Genomic DNA, 27,927 nt, shown 5'->3' on the forward strand with positions numbered 1-27,927 from the left:
ACTTGTCATAGCATGCCTTCCGTGTGCTGTACGCATTTTCGTAGATCTCCACACAATGCGAATCGACTGGCTGTGTTGAGGCTCCCGTTGTCTAGCCTGTTGACTCCGTATCAATGTAGTTGAACGATTTGGAGATTTGCATAACTTCTACCTCCAGGCATCTATCTCATTATAAGCACCGGCGGATCAACTACATCCAGACACTGGTGGCTCAGACACACAGGGTGGAATCATGGCCTCCTCATCACTGAAGAGTTATTTTATTTGTGTTATATACGCTGCACTGATTTTTGGAAGCATACTTTGTGACTCTGAAGCTGAAGAAGACGAACATGCGAAACATACATATACAGTAGAAATGTTCGACAATGCAATTCCTACTGCTCCGCACTTTGTCATGTTCTTCGCTCCATGGTAATATTCCCAACTTTCTTGTTTGCCACTAGCACTACTAATGATAGTGTTGAACTGCCAGTCTATTTCTAATGTTTGCAGGTATAAGTTGGATGGCATATCGTGTTGTGTTGTGTGTGTAGTGGGAACTTCATTCTTATTCAGTGTTAAAACCAACATTTCATAATTCAGCTTTGCTTGTGCACGCCTCTTAGTTCGGGGCTAATGTTCTTGCAAAAACCGGGCAACTCATTTAACATTAGCCATAGCCCGGTTAGCTAACTAGCTTGCTAGCTTTGCAACCTTCAGGTCGTCTAAGCTAGTTTTACTAAGTTAATTCAATATTTAGTTCATTGATTGCATGTTCTTAAATTGGTGACCGCAAATGTACCAACGCTGACTGTATTCACTGACTTTTGCGTGGTTGCACACTGTAGTGTTAGCATAGCAGGCTAACTTTAAGACATGGAATTCTCAGCAGGATGTGAAGTTGAAGCTTACGTGGCAAGCTTTGACGTAACTACCCAAGCGCCAGAAATTCAATGTTGCCCACTAGGCTTTCTCATTGAGAGCCACATTTTTACATTTTTGATTGCCATGGCCACTGTAGGTTAAATTCTGTTTATTCACTGCTTATGATAACTGAATAGTGATAAGCAATATCAAATCTGCAAAGTTCATGACATCATTTTGAATGCAAATTGTGTAGCTTTGGGCATGACGTTTTGGCCCTACTGGAAATGCTTTCCATACCTCTTCCTTTGAAATGTGTGATAATTGCTGGGGTATTTGCTTTGTGTTCTCAGGTGTGGCCATTGCCAAAGGCTCCAGGGCACATGGAACCAGTTGGCAGACAAATACAACAACATGGACTCTCCCCCAGCCTATGTTGTAAAAGTAGACTGCACTAAAGATACCAAATTCTGCTCCAGCAACCACGGTATCCGTGGCTATCCTACGTAAGAAAGCCTTTGTGTCATATCATTGATGGCCTAATTGCTTATGCAACTCACAGAAAATACACATGAGTATTAAGCTACTTACAGTAGTTTAGTTCATTTTTGACCATAGCTTGGTTCAAGGTGTACTATCTTGTCCTAAACATAGGTAACGTTGATTTGAAAGCAATGCCCAGAATCATAATTTCAGCTTGTTTGTGGAGGATTGGGCCATAACACCGGTCACTTCAATATCGTTTGTGAAAGTGTATACCATTCCGGGTCGTATTAGTTTGGCTAGAAAATGTAATACTAGTGAATCTGGGTGGCTTTTACTTTAGAATACTGTAGGCCCAGACAAAAGTGAATGCCATCTGATGCATGTGATCTATTTAATTGATAAGTGCAAAAGGATCCAAAGTAGGTCTTTTAGCACGGTGATCTGTCCGTAAGTGTTCCCCACTCCTTGTAGTTATGACTGCATTAAAAGGAGTGAATTATTAAATTAAGTGAATATTGGCTGGATGCCAGATGCTCATGAGCGTGTACAGTTTCATCACCTGTTTGTTACTGAAACATGAAGGCTGAAACCAAAAGCGAATGCAAATTGGGTTGTGTAGCTGTGGGACAGATTCATGACAATGAATATTGAGAAGCTCAGATGCATATGACTTTTTTTTTTAACAGTAATAGGTGACCTATTCACTAGCCTTGATGAACACAAAATAGAAATGGGCTCTGCTGTACCTTTAATGTTTAACAAGCAAATACGCTGACTCTAAAAGTTCAGTTGCATGAACCATTTTATATTGTTGACAGACAGAAGGCTAAGGTGACTGTTGTAAAAAGATAGCTTGATTCTGACCAAATACAAGACTCATCTGGATAGGCTGAACATTTGTGACATTCTTTTCGCAGACACTTTTATGGAAACATATTCATGTTTGGGTATTTGCTCTCTGGAATTAAGACGGGGACAGTTTTGGGAAATAACACAAGAAGTTATTTTATCTCGTGCTTAAGTGAATTGTAGCTAATTAGATTACTAGATGTTTACTAGCAGATTAGGAACTGTATTTTAAAATGGGTTGCAACTGCAATTTACTTAGTGAAGTAACCTGGTTATGAAGAGGTAGAAAAAAAATACTTAGACCTACGCAGCTTACATTGCTGAGAGAGGTATCTGTAGGAGTAAGCTTTGGAGGCCTTGTTGCACACGGCTGTATAACCGTAAAGGACTGGGTTAGCCATTGCTATATATTCGGACACTGCTAATAACACAAAACACACACAAAGCACATTTGTGCTTTAAACACAAATCTACAACAAATATGATGATCAATTAACCCAAATATAAACACCATGGTTGCGTGCAATATTAAGATCTGCAAAAGTCTATAGGTCCTTAATGTAAAAGATTTAGATCTGCAAAGCTAAACAAGGAATTGTGCACATAATGTTATTATGCTATATGTTATTTTGCAATGCCACTAAAAAAAAAACATTCTCTTTAATTGTAGCCTGAAGCTGTTCAGGCCTGAGCAGGAGGCAGTGAAGTATCAGGGGTCGAGGGACATGGAGTCACTGGAGTCCTGGATGCTGAAAACACTGGAGGAAGAACCTGCTGTAAGATTAAATAAGACCAACCAGGAATCAAGTGCTCTAATTTCTATGGCATTTCTTTGTTAGTAATCCTTAGTGGAACAGAAAAGGCTGTTAAACTGTCCGCTCACATTCTTGGACTTCTAGCAGCAATTAACTGAAGATTGCAAATCCAGTTCATAAACATTACCGATCCAGTTTGTAAACATTACACCATAAGATGCTGGTTTGCATATTTATCATTTGCATAGCCCAAGCACAATATTTATCATGTCATATTCACCTTATGTTTGTCAGCGTCCACAGATGAGGTTGAGTTGTCTAGACCGCAAATTGCTAATGATGGCAGCCATTAGTCTAGACTGTAAATTAGCTAATGACTGGTGTGTGTATGTATGTGTGTGTATGTGTGTGTAGGAGCCAGAGAGCGAACCTGAACCTCCTAAGGTCCCAGAGCCAAAGCAGGGCTTGTATGACCTCACAGCCTCCAACTTCAAGGCCCACATCTCCAAAGGTAAACGTTGAATGGCGACACTGAGACATGTCCTCGTATTGCATAAATCATTACCTGTGTAATGACACAATGGCGCTTTCGGTAATAGCAGTGGAACAACATCTGCTTGTTTGTTATTGGTTATTTGTATATTCAAAGTTGGCAGGTTGGGTAAAAGAAGGGGGAAAAAAACTGTTGACATCATCCTAACAGCCTAAATGACCAATGGAGTCTTGCGTTTGTCAGCACCAAGTGGACTGGTACGAAAATGGAGTATGGCGTTCTTGGGTCCATTTCACTGCTCGCTGGCACACAACTACATGTATGTGGGCAAGGAGTGAAATTGTGGACATGATAATTGTTTCATAGAAATTACAGCCTCTCCCAGCCTTAGGCGCTTTTGATCCGCCATGTTTGGGTTTTATAAGCAAAATAAACGATTCCTGTTTTGGGGGTGGTGGAGGGGGGCGGGATGGCAGGCGGGCAGGCAGGATATGACGGTGTGGCTTTTAAGAGAAATGTTTATGGGTTCCACCTTTTCAAGCATTGGCACTGGCACAGGTCTGTGGTTGCATAAGCGTTTAAGCTCTATTTAAGTTGGGCCCTCTAAAGTCTGGTCATGCATGGGCCGAAGAGTTTTATGCAGCTCATGCAAGTCTGCAGTCAATTTATGTCACCTTGTTTTTACATTGCGCTGTACACAGTTTCAAGCACCAAGTTTGAAACTGCGTTAGTTGAAGCTGTGCCAAATGCAATTTAGTTCTTAGTCCAGCTAGCTTTACTTTACTTATTAGTAAGTACGTTAATATATCTGGTTGTTATGTGCCCATTCAAAATAGTGCAGAAAGTGGACTGGCCTTCCAACGTTAGGAGGTCCGAAAGATCGGTATAATGACCGTTACTAAAAAATAATGACCACTGTCAATGTCAACAGGTTTTGTGCATCTGATTCATGGCTTTCATATCATTCTGTTCCGTTTACTTATTGCGATGGAGCTTCATTGAAAGTAATGCGTTGCCATGCAACACCTGCAACTTCTATTTGTGTTCCAAACTATTTGTTTCTCGCACATTGCATGAAGTTTCTATTCTTGTTTTGGCAAGCAGCTGTATAATAAGCGAGATTGTATTTTATACATTTGGCCTAAAGTATTTTTTTGCCAGTGCGCTTTGTAGTGTTCTTTGTATATAAGATTTGTTTCAACAGACTCAGTGGAGTCTGTGCGTGGTCTTTTTTTTTTTCTTTGGTAACTTTTCCTAGAAAAGTTGAGCTTGACCGCATGAAATTCATGGCTTCAATATTTTCTGAACACAGCCACAGATCAAATGTACACCATTTGCCATGCTGTTTTGACCGGTATAAACGCAATGTGAATTGGTGAATTACACTGTTCGCCCTCATTCTCTCACTCTCTCATTCTCTTGCTCTCTGGCACCTTCTTTCCCTCCCCAGGTGCCCACTTCGTCAAGTTCTTTGCCCCCTGGTGTGGACATTGTAAAGCCTTGGCACCTACCTGGGAACAGCTGGGCTCCAGTTTTGAGCATTCAGACAACGTCAAGATTGGCAAGGTACGTGAAACACACACACACATGCACACACACACACATACACACACACACACTCACAGTGTACAGGCAGTCCGTTTGCTTTGCCAACTGTCATCTCTTTGCCTGTGTACACATGATAATGAGCAGGATGTTCAAGTGAACGTGTCCTTCTATGATCCGTATACATCTACTGTACCTGCCTGAAGAACAGGCCAGACAGGCCAGCCGTCAGCTGCGAAACTCTGCAGCATCATGATGTGGCACAAGTACCTGTACTTAGTGGCAGCGAGTGTAGGAAATTTCAAAGAGCTTCACCACACTATGAAGGCTTTTTGTGCAGGACCTACTTTCCCCCCCCCTTGTCTGACGCATCAGACAGACACACACACACACACACACACACACACACACACACACACACACACACACACACACACACACACACACACACACACACACACACACACACACACACACACACACACACACACACACACACACACACACACACACACACACACACACACACACACACATACACACACCGGACACACACACACACACACACACACGTGCACACACCTGAGTGCCTCTGGCATTACAGGCCTGGCCGTGTTCTGGAGAGTCGTTGCGCTATTTGCGGCGTGACTGAATTGAAGGTCAGTCTGGTTTGAAAAGGAGCGTTTGTGTGGTGTTTCGGGGCGTAATTACGCCATTTAAATCTTATTGCCCAGAACGCCGCTGAGTAACCAGGCTGCATCATCCCCATCCCATAATGACGTGTTGGTTTACTTGGCAACAGGTGGACTGCACCCAGCACTACGAGGTCTGCTCGGACAACCAGGTGCGCGGATACCCCACCCTCCTGTTCTTCAAGGACGGCGAGAAGGTAAGCAGCATGGGCCGTTTAAGGAGACGAAGAAAGAAAGAAAGAAAAAAAAAGAAAGGATGATGAGGAGGAGTAGAAGGAGGATCAGGCGGAAATGGAGGGGGGGAGAGCGGCCTTGTAGCCAGGCCTTTTCTTTTTTCTTTTTTCTTTTTTAATGAGTTGTTTTCTGTTGATGTTGGTGCTGAATGCTGCTCTGTGCTAAAGTGTTAGTCAGCACCAGTGTGGTGTGACCCAAAAAGAGACAGGGGGAAAAAGAAGTGTGTTGTTGCTGAGGTGTGTTGTTGGGCTTGTAGGCGGACCAGTACCGCGGCAAGCGTGATCTGGACTCGCTGAAGGAGTTTGTGGACGGCCACGCTAAAGCCGCAGCGGAGGCCGACGAGGAGGAGGATGTCAAGGCCAACGAGGTGCCAGTGCCCAGCGCAGAGCCTGAAAAAGAGGAGGTATGAACACACACATGCACACACAGATACATACACATGCACACACACACACACACACACACACAGATACATACATCTGCATATTGTACTGTATGTACACACACAAACACACACACACAGATACATACACATACATACTGTACGTACACACATAAACACAGAGATACATACACATACATACTCCACGTACACATACGCACACACATACACACACACATACATACATACTCATGCACACACAGAGACATACTGTATGTACATACACACACACACATGTACATACATCCACGCGCTTATACATACATACCCACTCTTGCATACACACAAACACTGTGTACACAGGTATACACACACACACATACACACACACTTCTATACAAACACACCTCTACAGACATACTGTACACATGCGCACGCACGCACACAAACACATATACGTTCATACAGACATACACTCGATTGCAAAAACGTATAGTGATCCCCGGTGAGTTCCAAATGCTTACAACTGTGTGCTTGTGTGTGTGTGTGTGTGTGTGTGTGTGTGTATGTGTGTGTGTGACCATGGAGATGCACTGATGAACCCTGACCAGTAGTGTGTCTAACTCCATGTGCTGTTATTCCTAAGATACCACACCGCAAACTCAATGGCCTGTTCCGTTTAAAAAAAATGAAAACAAAATAAAAACAAATCAGTGAGGAAGGAAGCGAGTGGGTCTGTTGTGGTAAGGAGTCTGCTTTGAGTGGTAAAGCTGATGTTGCCAATGTATTCCGTGTGTCTGTGTATGTTTATCCACACGTGCATGCATTTGAGTGTGTGTGTGTTTGCGTGTGTATATGTTCGTCCGCACGCGGGTCTGTGTGTGTGTGTGTGTGTGTGTGTGTGTGTGTGTGTGGGGCTAGATCCTCTCCATCCTGTGAAGGCCTCTTCAGAAGCAGAGCGAGTGAATGAGCTCTTGGGCAGATGTCTGAGTCTCATTCTGAGATTGCCATCAGCCTGCAGGCTGCAGTACAACTCCTCAAGTCTCTCGTTCTCTCTCGCTCTCTCGCTCTCGCTGTCTCTCTCTCTCGCTCTCACCCTCTTGCTCTCACTCACTCGTCCTTTCTCGTCTGTACCAGCACTAAGTCAAGTAGCAATTATGGGCAGGCCAGCTATTTCCTTCTGCTGATGTGAATACGCTCAAGATGCTTTTGGGTTGACTGCTGACGTAATGGCGTCTGGCCTTAACCCTTTGTGAAGCTGTGGTGTTTCATTAAGCACGGAGGCTGGGGATGTTGGGCTTGGCCTGGGAGCCGGGGGAAACCCCACCAGCTCTGCCCTCGAGGGAAACTTCGCCTGAGAGAGGGTGTGTGCTTCAAAAAAAAAAAAAGAGAGAGAGAGAGAGAGTTTGGGGTGTATGTAGAATGCCTGCCATGTCAGGCCAAAACCAAAAGCTCTTGGGTCACAGAAATGGGGCATGTGACCTTTTATACAAGTTAAGAATAAGTATGAACTATAGGATATGTGTACATGTTGTGTCTGTGTGTTGTTCTTTGTTTGTTGGCATGCTAAATTACTGATTCTTCCCTAATTTCCTCCCCAGTCCAAGGTGGTGACCCTCTCTGAAAGCAACTTTGATGAGATCGTGGGTAAAGGCCTCACCTTCATCAAGTTTTATGCCCCATGGTAAGTACATCATCCTCGTGTTTGTGGTGCTTTTTTATGAGCTCTGGGACTTTTATGGCATTCCTGAGTGAATCCTCAGACATAACTGGGGTCGTGCTCATCGTCACGTGTCCGCACTGACCCCTCGTGTTGTTTATCTTAACTCCTGAGTCGTCTCTTTGGACTGATATCAAACAATGCAACAGCCATAACAAGCCCCGGCCGGCCCGTCTGTAACTGCAAGAAGCCCTTACAGGGCAGCAGGCCTTAAGTCCGGGGGTGCCTCTCAACCTCTCTCCTCGATGCTCGGTCCTCCAGGCTCGTTCCCACTGATCTAGAACTAACACTGGATAAGTATAAGTATAAATCCTTTTTTGATCCTGTGAGGGAAATTCGTTCTCTGCATTTAACCGAATTAGTGAACACACACAGCACACTGTGAACACACAGTTAGGTGAATCACACACTAACCCAGAGCAGTGAGCAGTGAGCTGCCTGCCCAACCAGCGGCGCTCAGGGAGCAGTGAAGGGTTAGGTGCCTTGCTCAAGGGCACTTCAGCTGTGGACTGGTTGGGGATGGAACCGGCAACCCTCTGGTTACAAGCCCGAAGCTCTAACCAGTAGGCCACGGCTGCCCCAATTGACTATCCCATTGTTGCCGCCCCATCATTCTTTATGTAGATCAGTGAGGACGAGGACCGAGGAAGGAAGGGAGGATGTATAAAAGAAGAATGAGAGGCACCCCAGGTCTCTTAACTGTGTGTCTCTAAGTCCTGTTGGCCGTATGGGTTCAGCCCCACGTTCACAACCGCTCACAGGAAGCATCCATTTGGTTATCAGCGTGTGCGATCGTCTCCTGCCTTTTCCTCTCCTCTGTGTATATGATTCCTTATACACACACACACACACACACACACACACACATATAGAGAGACACACACACACACACACACACACACACACACACACACACAGAGTAACTGAGTTGTGCATTCTCTGTAGGTGTGGCCACTGTAAGAACCTGGCACCAGCATGGGAGGACCTGTCCAAGAAGGACTTCCCTGGCCTCACGGACGTGAAGATCGGCAAGGTGGACTGCACAGTGGAGAGGACAATCTGCAATCGCTACTCTGTGAGTACTCTTCTCGGACGCTCATGGTACAACACATGTACGTTGTAGCTGCCATGGACGAGAGTCCTATAGCAGGTAGTCATTCCTTCTGCTACCCAGGGTCTAACCACCTGCAGCATTTAGCTGTAACCCTTACTGTTGCTAAGGTGGTCACCATGGCTGATTGTGCCATGGTAACTGGAATGTTTGCAGTGTTCTACACCAGTCCCTGCAGGGAAACGCATACATCTAGATATTCATGTTCAGTGTTCACTTGCTCCGGTCTGAAGTAAGCAGCACTTCACTGTGATTGCTAATCCCATTGGCAGCTGCTCCGTAGCCATGTTCCAATTGTAGTCTTGATGATGGAAAGCAAATGCATTTCCCCCCCTTCCTGTCTTGCCCATAACATACACACAGGGCTACCAGGAAGATAATTCCCAACAGCTTGTTAGGCAGAGGGCCTGCATGGATAGCACCCAGGTTTCCACTGACAGGCTGCTGAACAACCCCGACTGTGATTCGGTGCTGGAGCAAGCCTTTAATCTGGCACTAGATCAGCATGACCCAGAAAGAAGTGCTGTCATAAGGCCAGGAATGCAAGTGTCAGGTGTTCAGCAGTGGCCTTTGAGACGCTTACTGGGATGGTTTTGCCATAAAATGCTGTGTGTTTATCAGCAGTGGAATGCTCTACCTGCCTTTCTTTCTTTCTTTCTCTCTCTCTCTCACTGTCATTCTTTCTTTTTCTTTTTCTTTCTTGTTTCCCCACTGTCATTCGTCGTGCCCTGTAATCTTTTGAAGCCAGGTGAGAAAGTCACAGGGCCGCACCCTGGTATGACAAAGTAGAAACTAGAATTCTATTGTCCTGAGTGAGGAAAAGGAGGCACAGGACGGATATACTTTTTTTTTTTTTTTTTAGTTCCCACTTTGTTTCATGTGATGAAAAAGGTTTGAGGTCTTTGTAGTAGTACAAGTAACAATTACAGAGGTGCCCACTATGTATACTATGTTGGTATGGAGAAGTTGTAACCTTTTAAAACAGCTTGAGTGTACTGCTACCCTGTAATGTGAAAGTGCTAGAATGTTCTGTATGGAGGAAGTTGAAACCAATTGACCTTTGACATCCGCCCCACAGGTGCGCGGCTACCCCACGCTGCTGATGTTCCGTGCTGGGCAGCAGGGGGAGGAGCATAATGGTGGGAGGGACCTGGAGTCACTTCACAGCTTTGTGATGAAGCAGGCCAGGGATGAGCTGTGAGTGATGTCATCAAACAGCGCCAGTCTACTTGCTCATCTCCGCACAAATATCCACCCCTTCCATACAAACACACACACACACGCACACATACAGACACACCTACATTCACATACTCACAAAGGCTAGCTTCTCTTTTCTAAAGCTGCTCCCCACTTGTAGGAGTAGCTGAATCAATGGACTGCTTTTTCTACCCCATTACCATGTCAAGGCCTTTTGGGGGTTTACTCTATTTGTTAGCTTATTCAATGAAATGTGAATGTATTGATTTCATCACAACTCTATCCCAGTGTTGGAGCGTTGAAGTTGATTGTGTAATGAAATTACACACGCGATAGACAACCACTCTGCCAGCAGACACACATTATCTTTCTCCTATATATTTTCTGTGTACTTGTTTGTTTATGATTTTTTTTTTTTTTTTTTTTTTTTTAAACAAAGATGAACTGTGGATGGCAGTCTTTAGTGCCTTCCTCAAAGAATATTCTTCACTTGCAGACTTAAACGTCTGATTCACCCTGGGGCCATCAATGAAAGACCTGGTTGATGTTAGTTCTTTTAATAAATCAAAACCAAACATCCAAAGTTACTGTAATGGGAGAGAGTCTAGTGGTCTTTGCTGAGGTTAAGTATCAACGGTACGCTCATCTACGCCAGTCACGGCCTCACTAACTCAAACTACACTCTCAGGGAAAGACCCTCCGTGCTCAGCTCCTGAGTCTACTGCACTCTGTTCACTCTGTCTGCTGTCAGGTCCGTTCTAATTCATGTGCTAGTTCAGCAACTGCTTGTAGAATATTTTTTTTTTTTTTTTTTTTTTTTCTTTGAAGTGAATTACTTGTGTCCAGATATTAAATGTGCTTTAATTTGTGTAGTCCTCTGTGATGTCACAGCTTTTTGTTGTTGTTATTGTTTGGGAATGTGTACAGTGTACGGGGAAGGGAAGGGAAGGGAAAACAACTCTGATCTGCTGAGTGTTAGCTTATACTGTGATGGAATGAGCGAGAAGATCACGCATATCATGCCTCGTGTCGACTGACTGCACTGTCCTTTCTGTTGGTTGCATCTGTGTGGACTTTTTAGATGTTTTGTCCCATTCATTCTTTTTTTTTTTTATGTCCTCACAAACCTCATATACACAGCGTATGTATGTGTGTGTTGCATACTGATTTTGTATGAGTCATGGGGCCCCATAGCAGAGCCGTGTATGTCAGGACGACCAGATGCATTAGTGCACCACCCGAGTCTGAACAACCTCACCCTTTTGTCTCTGCAGTCTGCACATTCGGAACCAGTGCAAAAACACATACATTAATTTGGGGGGAAAAGGGTGACCTTTTTGAAGTTCTACAAAATACTGTAGTATTGTACCTCAGGATAACAGTTTTATAAACTGCACAGAGACATACAAACAAATTGAAGAATGGTTGCTCTGGTGGGAGATTAAAGCCAGTCAGTCTTGGCACATTAGTTTCTCTGAAAGGGCCCATTCTTATGTACTCACTCACCCAACTGCTTTTCATTGCCGATCTTCACAATTGAACGTGTGTATACAGATAATTTTGCCCAGAACTGTTTTGTTACATGAGGGTGAGCAAGAATGAGACCGGAGTTCAGACTGCACTTGTTTACAGCATGTGTGGTCCTATCTCGTCTTTGGCATTAAGTGCAGCAGAGTTGCAAACTTCTCCAGATTTCTTTTTTTTTTTGTTTTGGTTTGTTTGTTTTAATTTGCTGCACTTAGAGAGAGTTGAATACTCAACATGCAAAGAGAATGAGGGGAATTGGAAAGCATGAAGAAGGGAAACTACTCGCTCAAAGTAAAAATCTTTATGGATAGCACATGTTGTAGTCAGACTCCAGTGACAGAAAAAGCAGTATTTTCTCCTCGCAAGTGGGATGTACATGAACTGCCCATGATGATGATTTTTTTTTTTTTGTACAAAAAAAAGAAAACTGATGGAAAGTTGTAACGAGAACATTTCGTAATAAAAAGTCTTTTTTTCCAAAAATAGCTGTCTTTCTCTGTTTTGTCTTGTCTCCATGAGATGGCATTTGATGTGGTTTTTTTCTTCTTCTTAAAAGAGGTGCAATAAATAAGCAGAAAAATGTACAAGTATTTACAAACAAACGTCTGGACATGATTGAGAGACGTAAACAGCAGCTTGCGTCGGGAGGTATATTTCATAACTGTGGTTAAGAGGCCAAAAGAGGGGGATTTAGCGCCACTTGTAACTCTTCAGTAGACTCCTCAGCTTGTTGAGGGGGGGGGGGGGGGGGGGCTGTGTACCTTAAAACAATACTCTCAACAAGGGGAAATTGCAGTTGGTCTGGTCATTTGGTGCTTTTAACATTGATTGTTACAACAAAATTAGACAATAAGTCTGAAAAAAGGTAGGGTATGCACAAACAGCCTTTTCACCCTTTGATAATAATCAAGTTTGGTTTGTAATGCATATTATATATATAAACGGAAATATTTAATCAGGCCAGGTGTGTGATGGGAAATTGAGTTCTAAATGCACTGTGCCGGGGAAGGCTGAAACAGAATGGTTTTCTCCTCAGCACTTTGGAAGAGTTGTTCAGTTCACTTCAGTTCCGTCGAAGCTTGAAACCACTTGAGCCAACTTGGTGTAAGTAAACCACAGGTAGGGTAAGGCAAATATTGACGGACTGAAAATAAGCGGATTTGTTTAGAGCTAAAATAGCATCTGGTAGCTTTTGGTTCAACCAAGTTCAGCTTGCTGTGTATTTTAGAAAGATGATTACGGTTGTAAATGGCTTAAAATATACAACAAGAAACAGGGGGAGGGGGGGGGGGGGTATGTCCAAATTTCTGCATTTCTACTCTTGTGTACGATGACATATAATTCTTTAGATTTCAACTGGATTGTGTATGTTAAAATCAAGCTTTGGTTAGTCTGATACAGTATACATATCTGTATAAGGTTGTATAGGATGTATGGACTAATAAGGTAAGTTGTGTTTTTCTGTGTCTTGTAACTATGATTGCCTCACAACGACGTAAGGCACGATTGGCTCTCAGCACTCGGATATAGCTGTCCACTTCCTCTTCGGTCAAGGAAATTTTGAGTCTTTAAAAGGTCTCTGCGTGAGAACTTAAAAATGTCTCAAGGGAATGAGAAGGTGAAAAGCAGCACGTATCTCAGGTCATTGTCCTTCTAGCAGTCTCTTGCTCTTTCTGATCCACTGGGAAGGTGGGTAGAGGGGGTGGGAGTGGAGGGGTGGCACATTTCCATTGTGTCTGTGTGTCTCAGCTGCAGCCGTTGGGCAGGGGGGGGGGGTGTTGAGAGGGAAAGACAGGATGCGGAGGGCAGAACGGCGGTCTGGGTCGTCAGTGGCAGCCACAGGCCCGCACCACCATGTTCTTGTACTTCTTGAGGATGACGTTGGAGTTGTCGTCGAAGTAGAGGACGGAGATGGCGTGCAGCTTGGTCGGCGCGCAGCAGGGCTTGGGCACGTTCTCTGGGTTCATGAGATGCACCTGAGGGGAGAAGGGACCCATGGTCAATATCATACTAAATTCAAGGTTAGACTTAAATTAAAATGCCAGTTTCCAGTTGCCACTTTGATACTGGATGGGGTGGAAGGCCAGATTTTAATTCAATTTAAATGTATAGTGCAAGTTTATTATTAATAACAAGGACATTATTAATAACAAATACTAGAAGTTACGGATTAATTACTCCAGACATACACCCAAACCATCATCATGTTTTCTTGCTGATTTGATGTACAGTATTAGACCTTATATGACTTGTTTTAGAATCCATCATGCAATGTCATAATACATTTCCTGAACCTAATCTCCTCCGCATCATAGACTTAATTTCAGACACATTTATTCATTTATTCGGTCATACATTCACCTCCCATAAACGTCTATCATAGCATGTTAACCCACACTATACTCAAACGTAGCTCAAATGTGTGTATCTTGGCTACTCTTTACTCATATCATCGCCTTTACCCCACATATAAGCTTGATGATGTGTTATATAGACTTTGTAGGTGATCCTTCTGAGCAAGACAGTGACTGCTAATGGTTACTTTGGGGCCATAGTGCTTCTCTTGAGAAAACACAATGAGTTTCTGGCAGTTGATGCTGGGGAATTCTGCAGCTAACAAACCTGTCTCCAAATTGAGATCAGCACTTTGTCATTTCCTCTTGGTAGGCCGACTGAGCTCTGTTTTTGTGAGGTACTGGTTTTGGGTTTGCACCCTCACATTTCTATCCAATTGTTCCCGCCCATATTTAAGACAAATTCCCTCTTGGTTGTCTGCATATTGCCTGTAATATCCATCTGACTATACAGTATAAAGACAACCTCATAGTTGTCCTGCCTCATCATTCAAATCTCTGTTCATCCTGTATAAAGACAAAAGGCTGTGTACATTAGAGCACTGTCTGAGGTGAAGCTTAATGGGGTTTTTTGTCATGAATATTATTGATTTTAGATTTTTAGATCATATAAGACCTAAATAGGATCAAATAAGTGACTGGTCAGCTTACCAGTGTTTGCACGATGGCGTGGTTGGTGGCGTTCATGTGAGCGTTGAGGGGGAAGGAGCATTCTCCATCACAGTAGTTCGCCGCGTAGCCCTCGGGTGCGATAATCCAGTCCTAACCCAGGCAATAAAACACACACATTTTACAACAACTGTGAATAAAACACCCCTAACCGTATGCTATGACCCATTTTTCTACAGACACCCCCACACACACACACCTTCAAACCAAAACGAAGTGTGTTTGTTAATGTAATTATCGTTCAAACTTTGAGTTGGCAGTTCATTTTTTAGCTCATGTGAGACATTTTTCCCGCTCTGATTTCTCTGGTGGGGAAATGTCTCTCCTGAGGAGGACAGCCTCGACTGCACCTGTCAGGCCTGGGTCTGGTGCACAGTCTGGATCTGGATGTGGGTCTGCTAGTGTGTGTGTGTACTGAAGGGGAAGGGAGCCATTACCTGCCAGCCCAGCTCTCTGAAGCTCACATAGAGCTCGTGCCTCCTGCAAGCCGTCTTCTGGTCGCTGCTGTTGTAATCTAAACAACAGGAGAGAGAGGGAAATGTGTGTGTGTGTGAGAGAGAGAGAGAGAGAGAGAGAGAGAGAGAGCAAGAAAGAGATGTGTGATGTGTGTGTAGTGAGTAGGTTTGTGTGTTTGAGTGAGTGTGTGTAGGTGTGTGTATGCGTATGTTTGAGAGAGCAGGAGAGAGAAAGAGAGAGAGAGAGAGAGAGAGGGAGGGAGGGAGAGAGAAGTGAAACAGGTGTAAAACCACTTCATGTAAAATTCATGCATTCTCCACCGCGGAAAGGACATTGGCTTGACTTATAGCGCACTAAATTTCTCGAGTAAATCATTTCCTGTCCTCGAAAAAGATTAATAGCGACAAAGGACAACCTTGTGGCGGTCACGAACAACCAATTATTTAACATCAGAAATTATAACATCACTCTCATGCGCTACGCAGCGGCCCTGCTTTATTTTTTTTCTCATACCCGCCAGCGAAAGGGGAGAAGCAGAGAGAACCAGAGAGCCACTGTGTCCGTCCGCAGACTCTCTCCCTCGGCCCTCTCGCCCTGTGTTTGTGTGCTACGCGGCGCTGGACACGGCTGGACGTGTCACTGATGACATTTATTTTTCCCCTCGCCGCGGCAGTTTGTTTTAATTATCTCCGTGCGGGCCCGCCCACTTGCCCTATGCCGTGTGTCAGCATCAGGTAGGGCCCGCGGAGCACAGGGAAAGGTCATCGTTGGCACGGGCCGCCGCTCTCAAGTCAAAACCGGTGACTCGTTCTTTCCACTGACGCTCTCTCTCCCCCTCTCTCTCTCTCTCTTTCTGTCTCCCTCTCTCTCTCTCTCTCTCTCTCGCCGTGAGTGTGCTGTACACTTTTGTGTGTGTGTGTGTGTGTGTGTGTGTGTGAGTGCGTATGTATGGGGTTGTGATTATTTTTTTCTTGCAAGGGTTGAATTGGGAGTGGAACAGAGAGAGAGAGAGAGAGAGAGAGAAAGAAACAGAGACAGCGAGAGAGAGAGAGAGAAAAAGAGAGAGAGACAGGGGAAGAGAAAGAGCGAGAGCTATGATATCAGCTAGTGGGACCCAGTGCAATCACATCCTGTTATTCAGCTCCTGCTCCGGCTCCAGCGCCAACGTCCACCCCTGCCTGGGGCAGCAGCGAGTGCCAGGACCCTGCGGGCACCCTGCCGGAGGCGTGCCAGGGAGTGCGAAAAGATGGACGAGCTCGGACAGGGTCGAGGGGCGCCGTTTTAAGTGCCAGGGAGTGCAGAGGGCGGACAGGGACGAGTCAGACTCGTCGTCGCTGCCGCTGCCTGAGTGGTCAGACGGGCTGAAGGACGGACAGACGGACTTACTCGCTGAGGCAGATTTATTTAGGCAGCTGGCTGCTGACTGGCACTTGCTCACTGTCAAGTCCAGTACCCGGTGTTTCATGCACAGCTGCCTCAAGCACACACACACACACACACACTCTCTCTCTCTCTCCCTTACACACACACACACACACACTATATACTATATAGTAAATACATATGCACACACATACACATACACACACACACACACACACACACACACACACACACAGACAGACACACACACACACACACACACACACACACACACACACACACTCGCTCACACTAAAAACACACAACCACAGGCATGCTCACACGTTTAGTGCAGTCATGGATCTCACTGGCACATTCAGTGAGTGACTGACCACTCTATTTGTTTTCATGTCAGGAGAGCGACATAAGCTCCAATGCTAATGAGAACTATAATTCATGGGCGGTAATGACATTATGATGTAAGTCAATTGAATTTGCTTGTAGTCAGAATGCACACAAAACGGAGTGCTTTTGCCTGAGCTCTGACACGCAAACCTGGGGCAAGGCCAACTAACAATACCGCAAATGAATAGAGGCACTTCTACTGTTCACGGGAAAGCTATGTCATTTTTCATGGGAATCCAGTCAAACAAGAAGTCAAGGCTTGCTTGTAGAATGCCATCTTGATAAACTGTTGAGGTTTGGAATGAAATCATGAGTGGGTGTGAGTGAAAAACACGACAAATGATACTGTGAGCTTTCCCACCCACACATCATTAAAGCAGTCAGAGCCTTCAGCATACGTCCAGTGCAATACACTACAGAAAAACAGAATGGTTTCATAATCGGACATATCCTACAGTAAGAGCGCCCACACCCTTTCCCAATCAACAATGGGATTCCGGAATTCCAGCCTGATGGTCACATGATGCGAGGTTCCAGCCGAGGGAACCTAATACAGAGTCTGATGACAAGGAGACTTTGGTAGCCTGGCCCCTGCACGGTCACCCCGTTCGCAGCGGAGCAAACACTTCCAAACACTCAGGTGTTTCCCGTTCAGGGCCTCACACACCCGCTTCTTCCTGTTTTAGTTGAGAAAAGCAGAGCGAGAGAGAGAGAGAGAGAGAAACAGAGCTGCATTTGGAACAACTGCGTCCAGTGGCTGGTTTACTTTCTCCTTTTTTTTGGCTCGTTAACGTCTAAAGTTAGCCCTGCTTGTGGTCAGTGCTGGAACAGCATAGGGCCTGTGAATGTGTGTGTGTGTGTGTGTGTGTGTGTGTGTGTGTGTGTGTGTGTGTGTGCGCGAGCGAGTCTGTGTATATGAGTCTGTATGTGTGTGTTTGTGTGTGTGTGTGTGTGTGTGCGTGTGTGTGTGTGTGTTTCTGTGTGTTTCTGTGTACTGTATATGAGTCTGTGTCCAAGTCTGAGTGTGTGTGTGTGTGTGTGTGTGTGTGTGTGTGTGTGTGTGTGTGTGTGCGTGCGTGTGTGTGTGTGTGTAAACTAATGTGTATATGTGTGAGTATGTATACGTGTGTGTGTGTGTGTGTGTGTGTGTGTGTGTGTGTGTGTGAGTGAGTGAGTCCGTGTCGCGGTCCTCAGCCCCCTGCCTGGTTCGGGGCAGTACGGCTGCCGTCCCAACATGTATGGCTTCCCCTCTGTTTGTACCACAGGCCGACACCGCCGCCGCCGCTGTGCCCCTGGCCGCCCCGGCCGCCCCGGCCCACTGTTTGGGTTTTTTCCCGCCACGCCGGCGTGCCTCCCAGAGGGTAAATATTTACCGGGATAAATCCGCCCCGTTACCGGGGGCCCCGGGGGGCTCGTTTAGGCCCCGCTCCCTCTGGGGGACTCACCTTTATTCAGCGATGCCCTCTTTCACCCAGACCCCCTATACCTCACCTTCACACAGACACACACACACGCATACACACACACACACATACATACACACACGCGTACACACACATTGAGGGTGGGGCCGTTTACAGAGCGTGACATTCAGGCCTCAGGCGATTCACAGGAGGGTGACCGAGCCCGTACCACCCATGCATTAGTCAGCAGCCCAGAAAAAGGCCCTGTGTGTGTGTGTGTGTGTGTGTGTGTGTGTGTGTGTGTGTGTGTGTGTGTGTGTGTGTGTGTGTGTGTGTGTGTGTGTGTGCCACCAGAGCTCACGCCTGGTACACAACAAGGCAGATGCTAAGCCTCAGCTGGGACAGGGAGGTTAGTGAGTGCAAAAAGAAGTGTGGACGCCATGTTGCAATGTGGTAAACACACAAACACACACACAGAAACACACACTCTCACTTACGCACGTTACCCTAACATGCGTATACACACACACTCGTGCCATCATGCTCACACCCCATAACCTTCCACCCCAACACAGCTAACCCCACACCACACACACACACACACACACACACACACACACGTTTACAAATCCATCACTCCAGAACACACATGCACACACATGTACACACACACACACACACACACACACACACTTTAACAAGGTTTCGCCATCTTTATGGGCACGGTTATTTACAGTCGGGGGACCTTTAAGGGGAATAAAGGTGATATTTAGTGTGGAGTTTCATAGAGTGTAAAGGCCAGATTTGTGGTACCCATAAAGCACCTCTCTCCTTCCTGCCAGTAAAATTTTACGCCACACGGCCACTGCAGAGAGCCAAGGCCCGTTGGGTAACACTCGGCCCCCAAACCCCAGAGACCCCCTTACTTATCGCGACAGGACCGACACTCGGCAGGCCTGTGAAATCCACATGCTCACCATGACTATGTGAGCCTGTAAAGAATTCAAATTTATGATGTACTGAAACTTTAATGAATCACTCCTTGCTTCCAATAATACTGCCCCCCGACCCCAACTGGCTACTCCCGAAATCTTTCAGATTTGAGCAGACTTGGATGTATAATTTTTTAAAACCGGCAATCAAATCGTTCCCTTTTTATGTTCAAGGTTTTTTTATAAGATCCTGACCACATGAAACCCACTTTAAAACTGTCACTGTTTTTTTTTCTCTTCCTTTTGTTCATTCTAAAATTTTTCCATGACAACGGTTGCCTGAAAAACCTGTCGCTTTTTAACAGTGCCAATTACGGGAGGCCATGGTGTACTTGTCGAGGCAGTGACAGAGTATCCATGTAAGGGGGGAACAAAAAAATAAAAAAGTCACCCAACGTAGACCCAGCCCCAGCCAGGGCCATGCAGGGGGAGGACAGGAACTAGACGGAGGGGAGAGAGAGAAGCCCCTGAGCCCCTCTCCCAACTCCCATGAAGACATGAAAGAGAATGTGGCTGTTGTCTGCCGTGTCCATGTGAGAGCTTTATCTGTCTTCCTGTCTTTCATCACTGTGGTTATTAGGCCTCCCTCCGCCGAGCTCGCCAATGTCTAATTACACCGACAGTAAACAAAAGGAGAGGACCTGGAGGGGAGGGTCAAGATGAAAAAACACAGCTGGACACTGCCGTGTTATTATGATTCTTTTAAGCGATACTGTTAGCTCACTCGGCCGCCTTAGCGCTCAGCTAATGACTGGCTAGGGGTAATTACAGGTCCAGGGGCAGGCTAGCGTTGCCGCGTTTGCGTAGGTAGATGGTCATTAACTCCCTGCGCAGAGAGGGCAAAGCCCAGATTCTATAACGGCTCTGCCTAAACCCCTAAATTATCCTTGGAGGTGTCGTATTGTGCGGCTCGGCTGAATATTTCACGACACCTGAGGACTGTGAAAGGAGCAAGCAGGCGACACTCTAGCCGCGTACGCACAGAGTCCGCTCCCGCTCCCGCTCCTGAATGGCTGATTGTGAAATTGAGCCCTCGAGGGGGGGCTTTGGAACACGCGTGCTGACAACGTTGAAAGAGAACAATAGGCCATTCTCACACGTTAGTGTCTCGAAAAAACTACCAGAAGGATGTGCCACTTGTGTGGGGTGCCGGCCGGCCGGCCGGCTGGCTGTCCAGCAAGGCCGGCCGAGATGAGAAATGGTGTATTGGAACCATATGCCTCCCACTGCTCCGGCAAGGCCACGCTGAGACCGCTGTCGCAAGGGCCTCGCAACTTCCTCTGCGGAATCTAAATATTTACGCTCCAGACATCCCTAGTGGTGCAACGGATCAGCAGGGCTGATATTTCGGGTTACATAAAGTCCAGTCCCTTCAGGACAAATTAACCAGATTTTCCTCATTAAGCGAAGCACATAGCGTGCTAAGTTTTAAGGGCTTTCTCTTTTTTTGTTGTTGTTTTTTTCTGTCACTTCACTACTGTACAACGGAAGAGAAGATCAAGGTGTCCGCCACACTCACACATACACATACACACTCTCTCTCACACACACACACACACACACACACACACACACAGAGAGAGAGAACGAAAGAGGCAGGGCTCTCTGCAGCATGCTGTTTAATTGCAGGGTCACAAATATGATGGATGGCTCTGGAGCAGCCAAGTGAGAAGTGGAGTGGTAGTCAAACCACAGCCCTCTCCAAAGGGCTACGCTATGCTATACTATGCTATGCTATTTGTGACATAAAAAATGGCCTCCTAACTTGACACACTGTTTGTGTTTAGCAAGTTTAGCAAAGCAGGGCATTATGATAGTGTGAGTGTTTTGTACAGAACCGTACATGAAACATAGACGAGTAATGGGGAAATGTTTTAGAAGGGTGCAAATTCAGTTTCAATATAGGTGAATGGAATTAAATATTAATTTCTAAAATAGAAAAAGACATCTGAACACTATACAGCTTAAATTCTCATATCTGTTACTCAACAGGGCTAAGCTACTGAAGTGTGACTTGTTTTTTGAAGTCGAAAAGCATTTGTGATGAATTTAAGTAGCCGTTTATATAACTGACCAACACAGCATGCAGTGGATGCAGTGAAAATATTTAACTGGGATCATTAAGTCAGCCTTTACGAGTCTGGGTTTTCAACCTTCGTGGGCAGCCCTCACATGTGAAATTAGCATTGGATCAAGCCGGTATTAGCGCAAAGCCAAGGGACCTGCCGGTCATGTTGGTCTCAGCGACCACCTCAAAGGGCTAGCGTAATGAGAAGCAGAGGCCACATAGCAGTGGATTAGGCTCAGACCTTATTCAGCGGTGGCCCTGTTGACACTGCCTCGGCGGGGTCAGTGAAAGGCCACAATGCCAATACGCAATCACTCAACAAGGGCGCTTCCAGGAACCGCGTGCGCCATTTTGTTTCCCTGCCTAAGCAGCTAATGCACGCCCCTAAAAAACAATTAAATTGACATGGAGGGTTTAACTTGAGGGATAATTGAGGTAATAATAAATGACTGAGGCAATAACTGGTCAAATAAATAAATACATATTGTGGAGTTCGGCTGAATTGATGGAGGTATTCTTTAAAACCACATTGGATCCGGACTCTCTACACTGTTGAGCTGACTAAACAGCCACCACAGTCATTTGTTACATGCTAGTAGTATATCGTATATTGTATATTGTCAGACAAGGGCAGCTAGGCTATCAGGCAAGACAATTAATAGGCAGTACATTTTACCATGAAATGAATCAACTTGCCTTTGCTAAATAAATCTTAGTGTTATTATTATCCAATAAATGTATTTAATTCAGAGATTATCTGAATTAAGAAGACCAAATGCAAGTGTTTTTTTTGGTTTTGTTTTGTTTTTTGTGTGGTGGTGGTTGTTTGGACTAACCTGTATGGCCAGCGCCACGGGATGAGTCCTGTGGCTGGTTGGAGCGGTTGCGGTTCTGCTGGCGCCGTTTGCCGTTTTGGCCTGCGGAGCGCGGGGAGCGGACGTGCACCTCGCTCACCTTGAAGAAGGCCACCATGAAGGGCTGCCTCTCCATAGCCCCGTCACGGCCTACCAGCCCGGCCTCCTTGGGGCTGATGCTCTGTCCTGCGCCACAAACAAAAACAGACAAGATGGATGCAACACAACAACAGAGGGGAGCAAAAGTCTTCAACTGGTGTGAATATTATAATCGCAACCTCCTCACTTTCGCATAGATTTTAACAGATTCTCTATCTCCTCACCAAACCCAGCATCTCCAATAGTCTTCAATCTACAGCCAGGACCAAACAGTTCCTCAATTTGGTGGTGGTAGCGTAGTGGCTAAGGAACTGGGCTAGCATGCAGTAGCCTGAAAAGTTGTGGGTTCAATTCCCAGCATCCACCGTTGTACCCTTGAGCAAGGCACTTAATCCCGAGTTGCTCCGGGGACAATGGGCCTTGTAATATAATTGATGTATACTTGTAAATTTTCATCTATTCACCTATCAATACTAGCCTACTGTATCAATACATGAAAATGTAAGCAAATGTATAAGCCTGCGTAACGAGGGCTCTTCTCTGTTTGTGCTTATTGAAGGATACCTGATCGAAAGTGGCCTCTGACTCGGAGCTGATCCAGGTCAGAGGTCAGATCTCTGTAAATCAGCTGGTGTCGTTAACTCGGGTCGTGAGTTCAGTTCTCAGGGAGCTCAAGCACTTATATTGGCCCTCAAAATTTCATAAGCCACTTGGAATAAAAGCCTCGACTTAATTGCGAGCTTTGAATGCTTCTGACTTGATACCAGAAAAGCGGTGTGGAACATCATGATTTGGGCAACACTATTATGGACTGATAAAAGTGTACTGAAATGTATTCTTTTTTCTCTCCACTACTTTTTGATATAATATCATAAACGGTAAAACTTATTTTAAAGCATCTTGCAGTACAAAGGGTATCAATGTCAGTGATACTCTGTGGGATTACATTCAGGATTTTCTCTGGGAATTGCGCCCATAACAGTTGATAGCTCTGTGTTCTTTCAGTTGAACTCTAGGAATTTTTACTGGAGCAAGACCATGGATGGAAAATTAATATATCCCAGTCCAAATGCTTCCCTTCTCTCAACACAGCCATCTAACTGAATTAAATGCTGTAGATATTCTACGCCAAAACACGATCAAATCGCTGGCTGATTTGTTTGAAGTTTTGCGGTTCCTGAGTTTTGAGGCCTTACCACTGAGGGTCTCCACGCTGATCTGAAGCCCCAAGTTGTGATCTGGACTCATCACCCACAAGTTGCTGGTGGCGGTGATGTCGAACTCCAGCCAGCCTTCCTGGGCCGCCCACAGCCTCCTGGACTCCAGCAGGAAAAGGTCCGAGTCCCTGCGGGAAGCACAGGTCAGGTCACGATGGTGAGTACACACACACACACAGAGAGAGGGAGAGGGACAAAGTTACAATCCAGAGGGACAGTCAAGGACTCCGAGCCAGTGCATTTTTTAACAAATATTTTTTTCAGACCTTTTAGCCTTTATTCGACAGGACGCTAAAGAGATGACAGGAAGTGAGTGGGAGAGGGTTCAGGAAATGACCTCAGGCCAGACTCAAACCTGGATCCCCATGAGCCTGATCATGGTATGGGACACCCACGGTATAGCTTGCGCAACACCCCCTGCCCCCCAAATCCAGTAAAAATTGTTTTACAAATTTGGGAAAATTCTACTTGTGGACCGCATTCTGTGTGAGAGCACAAAACATAGTGTTCACAAACAGGCCTGACTTGGTAAATGGGAAACAATGTGGCTTGGACTGAACAACACGATTCCAGCCAATCAGCAACATTTCCTCAGAAGCGTGTTAAGGCAGTGGTGTGTTTGTTAGGATGCTGAGCTCAAATGTCAACAATTTTTTTTTATCAGAATTCAGAATTGCTGACTGGACCTTTAAGCTTGAGGAAGTGTGCAGCATCCCGGAGGCTAAAAAGGATCACAAATTCAGACTCTATGAGGAAAGGGATGACAATGTGTTCTAAAACATGATCAAAATTGTTTTTATTTTTACTTCTCACAGTTGCCATGACCACCAGTTCCTGGCACCTTCTTTGCAGCCTGCATCTGCTGTTTCCAGCACCTGGTGCCTGATCGTCTTTATATTTAGAAATACTGGAATTCCAGCCCATCAAAAGTACTCATCCTTGACTGTAGACATGATTGCAGACAAACACCCCAGCAAAAATGCTCACCAAACAATCCATCATCTGGATGGAACACGGAGTGACCAATCTGCCGAAGGACAGATCCATCCCACAAAGGTTAATCCGCCCAGCCCAGCTTGCATTCTTCAAACAGGCAGCACTACAATTAACTTCCATCATACATATGCGTCCGAGCCAGCGTGTCGTAATCATCGTCTCAAGGCTGGCCTGGACGCGAAACAACGCTTGAAAAAAAAAAAAAAAAAGTCCAGTCCGCAGGCTAGCCAGTGGCCGCGGAGAAGGACTCGGAGTGCACGGCGCGGGCTCATGGGGCAGTGGGTTCAAGAACAAACAACATCAGCACCACAAAGAAGCCCGTCCCCATTACAGTAATGATACAGTGCAGGGCACCCTGGCCCCTCCTCACGCCGCACTTCAAAGCGGACAATCGCCCAGGTGTTCCGGGAATGCCCCTGCAGTCATGCATCGGTGGACCCTCGTTATTGGTCGTTAATTAGAGCCACTCTCAAGACTTCCATACTTCTTAAGGCCTCCCCCTCATCCCACCATACACACACACGCACGCACGCACGCACGCACGCGCACATACACACGCACACACACACACACACACACACACACACACACACACACACACACACACACACACACACACACACACACACACACACACACACACACACACACACACACACACACACTCCGTCTCCATCTGTTCGTATGCACATCTCGTCCTAGCTGGCTAATGCTGACTCATAAGTGTTAGCACCCCTGATTAGCCAGTTCTGCCAGGCAGGGGGGGTGCTGCCTGAGGCTGAGAGCCGTCCAGCTGAACCCATAACTTTCATGGCACCTAGTGGTGTCCACCTACCAGAGAGAGTGCATAATGCGTCATAAAATAACACACATGCCCGCACTGGGGGAAAATCAACCCCCATCTCACAGCCTTCCAAGCTAAATTCATGATTTTCTTACCCTTATCAAATGACAAAAAAGTTAAAGTTGATTGTTTTTTAGCAGACGCTTTTAGCCAAAATAACAGACTTGCAATGGCAGGTTCTGGAATTGAACCTAGTCCAACTAATTATCAAGCCATCAGGACACCACCTCTCCACCATACCTTACAAACAAACTGCTATACCATGTTTTTATACAGCAATCATACACTATATGGACACAATATTGGGACACATGGCCTTTACACCTACAAGAGCTTTTCTCCCATTCTACATCAATAGGCATAGGATAGCTCTAGCAGCTTCCACTCCTCTGGGAAGGGTTTTGGAGACACAAGATTTTGGGGTGTGTCTAGGGACTTTGCCCATTCATCCAGAATAGCATTTGTGAGGTCAGGCACTGATGTTGAACGAGAAGGCCTGGCTCCCAATCCTGTTAATTCATCCCAAAGGTATTTGATGGGGTTGAGGTCAGTGCTCTATGCGGAGTAGTCAAGTTCTTCCACACCAAACTCACTATCCATGTCTTTATGGACTTTCCTTCGTGCTTCCTGTGACAGTGCCACGCTTAAACCCACTGAGTTCATCAGAATGACCAATTCTTTCACAAATGTTTGTGAATGCAGGCTGTACAGTTAATTTCCTTACTATCAACCGAGGTTTATAGATTCATTTTGCTATTTTTTTCCAGCAATGAGGTTAATATGTGCAGGAGGGCTATTCATGGGAATGCATTTCTTTTCAGCATTCTTCTTGATTCTTGATTCAGCGGTTAATAATACACAGATTAACAGTTAATACAGGTTTGTCTGTTTTTTTCTAATTAACATAAAACACTGTCCTGTGGGTTATATATGATTGTATAAACCTGAGGCGCATGGGTGTGAATGAAACATGAATTCAGTGATTAAGTGGTTGTAGTGTCCACAAAGGGCATCCTTCTGTCACATCATTCTTTTCACTATTTCTATTGGCCTGAAAAGACATCATTATCTACTATAGTATGAATACCATAATTCCCTGCATAATGTACAGGCCGCATTGTGTATAAGCCGCAGGACAGTGTTTTATGCAAGTTAAAAGAAACAAAACCATATTAACACCATATTAACTGCCCCCGTGTATTAACCTCATAACTGAAGAAATTTTGCAAAATCAGTGTATAAGCCGCGGCTAATAGCCGGGAAATTACAGCATGTAGAGATTTATATGTGTAATACGCAGATGACATAGAGTGTGAATGGCTGTTTATATAAGTTAGGGACTGCTATGCAAGACTAAGAGTCTTAGTATCTCACAGAGAAGACAAACGTTAGCTACAAGACAGTCTGTGAAAAAAAAGGCCATTCTGTACTTTGGCAACCGTCATGTTCATCAAGCACACTCTCTTCCTAAATTCAGAGTTGTAGGAACCAGGGAACTTTCACCCTGGATTTCGCTAGCTTGAGCTGACCTTAAAACAGGGAAAGGTTCATAATCTAATCAAGCACGGGTTCAAACATTCAGCCAAATGTGCCAATGGAAAATCCAAAGGCTATCCAATAATAAGGTCAAAGGCTGTTTATGTGTTTAGGGTTGGTTTGTTTACATATTTTATCTGTTTACTGGTTCTGTCACTTGCTTAAGTCAACATGCGTCGGCTTGAGGTCTGTGTCGATGGCTTTCTACTGGCGTGACATGCATATGACGGGATAAATCTTGTTTTCACGTTTGGAAAAAGCGAAACTTTCCATAAACTTAGGCCTTTTGCATTAGGGAACAACAAATTGTCAACAGTAAAGACTACAAATCATTTGAAACAATGTATACATCATGTATACATAAGTTATACATAACAAATCAAACCTCTAAAACAGAGGGTCGTTATACGGCAAAAAATGTCAACAACCTCTGCATGTAAATAGTTGCAGACTCTGTTCCCATTTTTTGTGCTAATCGTCTACTTTTAATGAGATAAACAGGTCTTTTGTCAGATAAGCAAATAGGCTACTTGTAGTAATCTGCTGATATGTCTCAATCACAGCTTACCAGTAATCACTGTAATAGACATTACAGTAACATTGTGTGTGAGTGTGTGTGTGTGTGTGTGTGTGTGTGTGTGTGTGTGTGTATATGTGAGAGAGAGGGAGAGAAAGAGAGCGAGAGAGCAGTAACAGTTTTGTATGCTCAGCTTTCTCTCAAACACCTGTTGCGTCCACGTCGAAACTAACACCATAACCTGGGATGACTTCAGAGAGGTATGCTTGTGCATGAGTCACATTACAATCTCTCACCTTCTTCTACCAACGTCCT

At 45.2% G+C, this 27,927-nt stretch overlaps 2 protein-coding genes across 2 annotated transcripts in view; one reads left to right on the plus strand and one right to left on the minus strand.

Moving 5' to 3' along the window:
• Positions 1-10,741, plus strand: txndc5 (thioredoxin domain containing 5). Its single transcript, XM_062520627.1, has 10 exons — positions 1-414; positions 1,200-1,352; positions 2,852-2,957; positions 3,351-3,447; positions 4,880-4,995; positions 5,777-5,863; positions 6,157-6,303; positions 7,884-7,966; positions 8,948-9,077; positions 10,192-10,741. The coding sequence occupies exons 1-10, from the start codon at positions 233-235 to the stop codon at positions 10,312-10,314; spliced, it is 1,224 nt and encodes a 407-aa protein (XP_062376611.1). The 5' UTR covers positions 1-232; the 3' UTR covers positions 10,315-10,741.
• Positions 10,742-11,411: 670 nt separating this feature from the next.
• The window catches only part of bmp6 (bone morphogenetic protein 6), a 39,396-nt gene continuing 22,880 nt past the window's right edge, over positions 11,412-27,927 (minus strand). Inside the window, exons 4-8 of the mRNA XM_062520626.1 lie at positions 23,699-23,847; positions 22,386-22,589; positions 15,301-15,377; positions 14,846-14,956; positions 11,412-13,816 (exon numbers count right to left, since the gene is read on the minus strand). Of these exons, the coding sequence (XP_062376610.1) occupies positions 13,667-13,816; positions 14,846-14,956; positions 15,301-15,377; positions 22,386-22,589; positions 23,699-23,847 (691 nt within the window). The 3' untranslated portion in view covers positions 11,412-13,666. The remainder of the gene's footprint in view (positions 13,817-14,845; positions 14,957-15,300; positions 15,378-22,385; positions 22,590-23,698; positions 23,848-27,927) is intronic.

The sequence above is a fragment of the Sardina pilchardus genome, chromosome 19 (assembly GCF_963854185.1).
Source record: "Sardina pilchardus chromosome 19, fSarPil1.1, whole genome shotgun sequence".
Lineage (NCBI taxonomy): Eukaryota > Metazoa > Chordata > Actinopteri > Clupeiformes > Clupeidae > Sardina > Sardina pilchardus.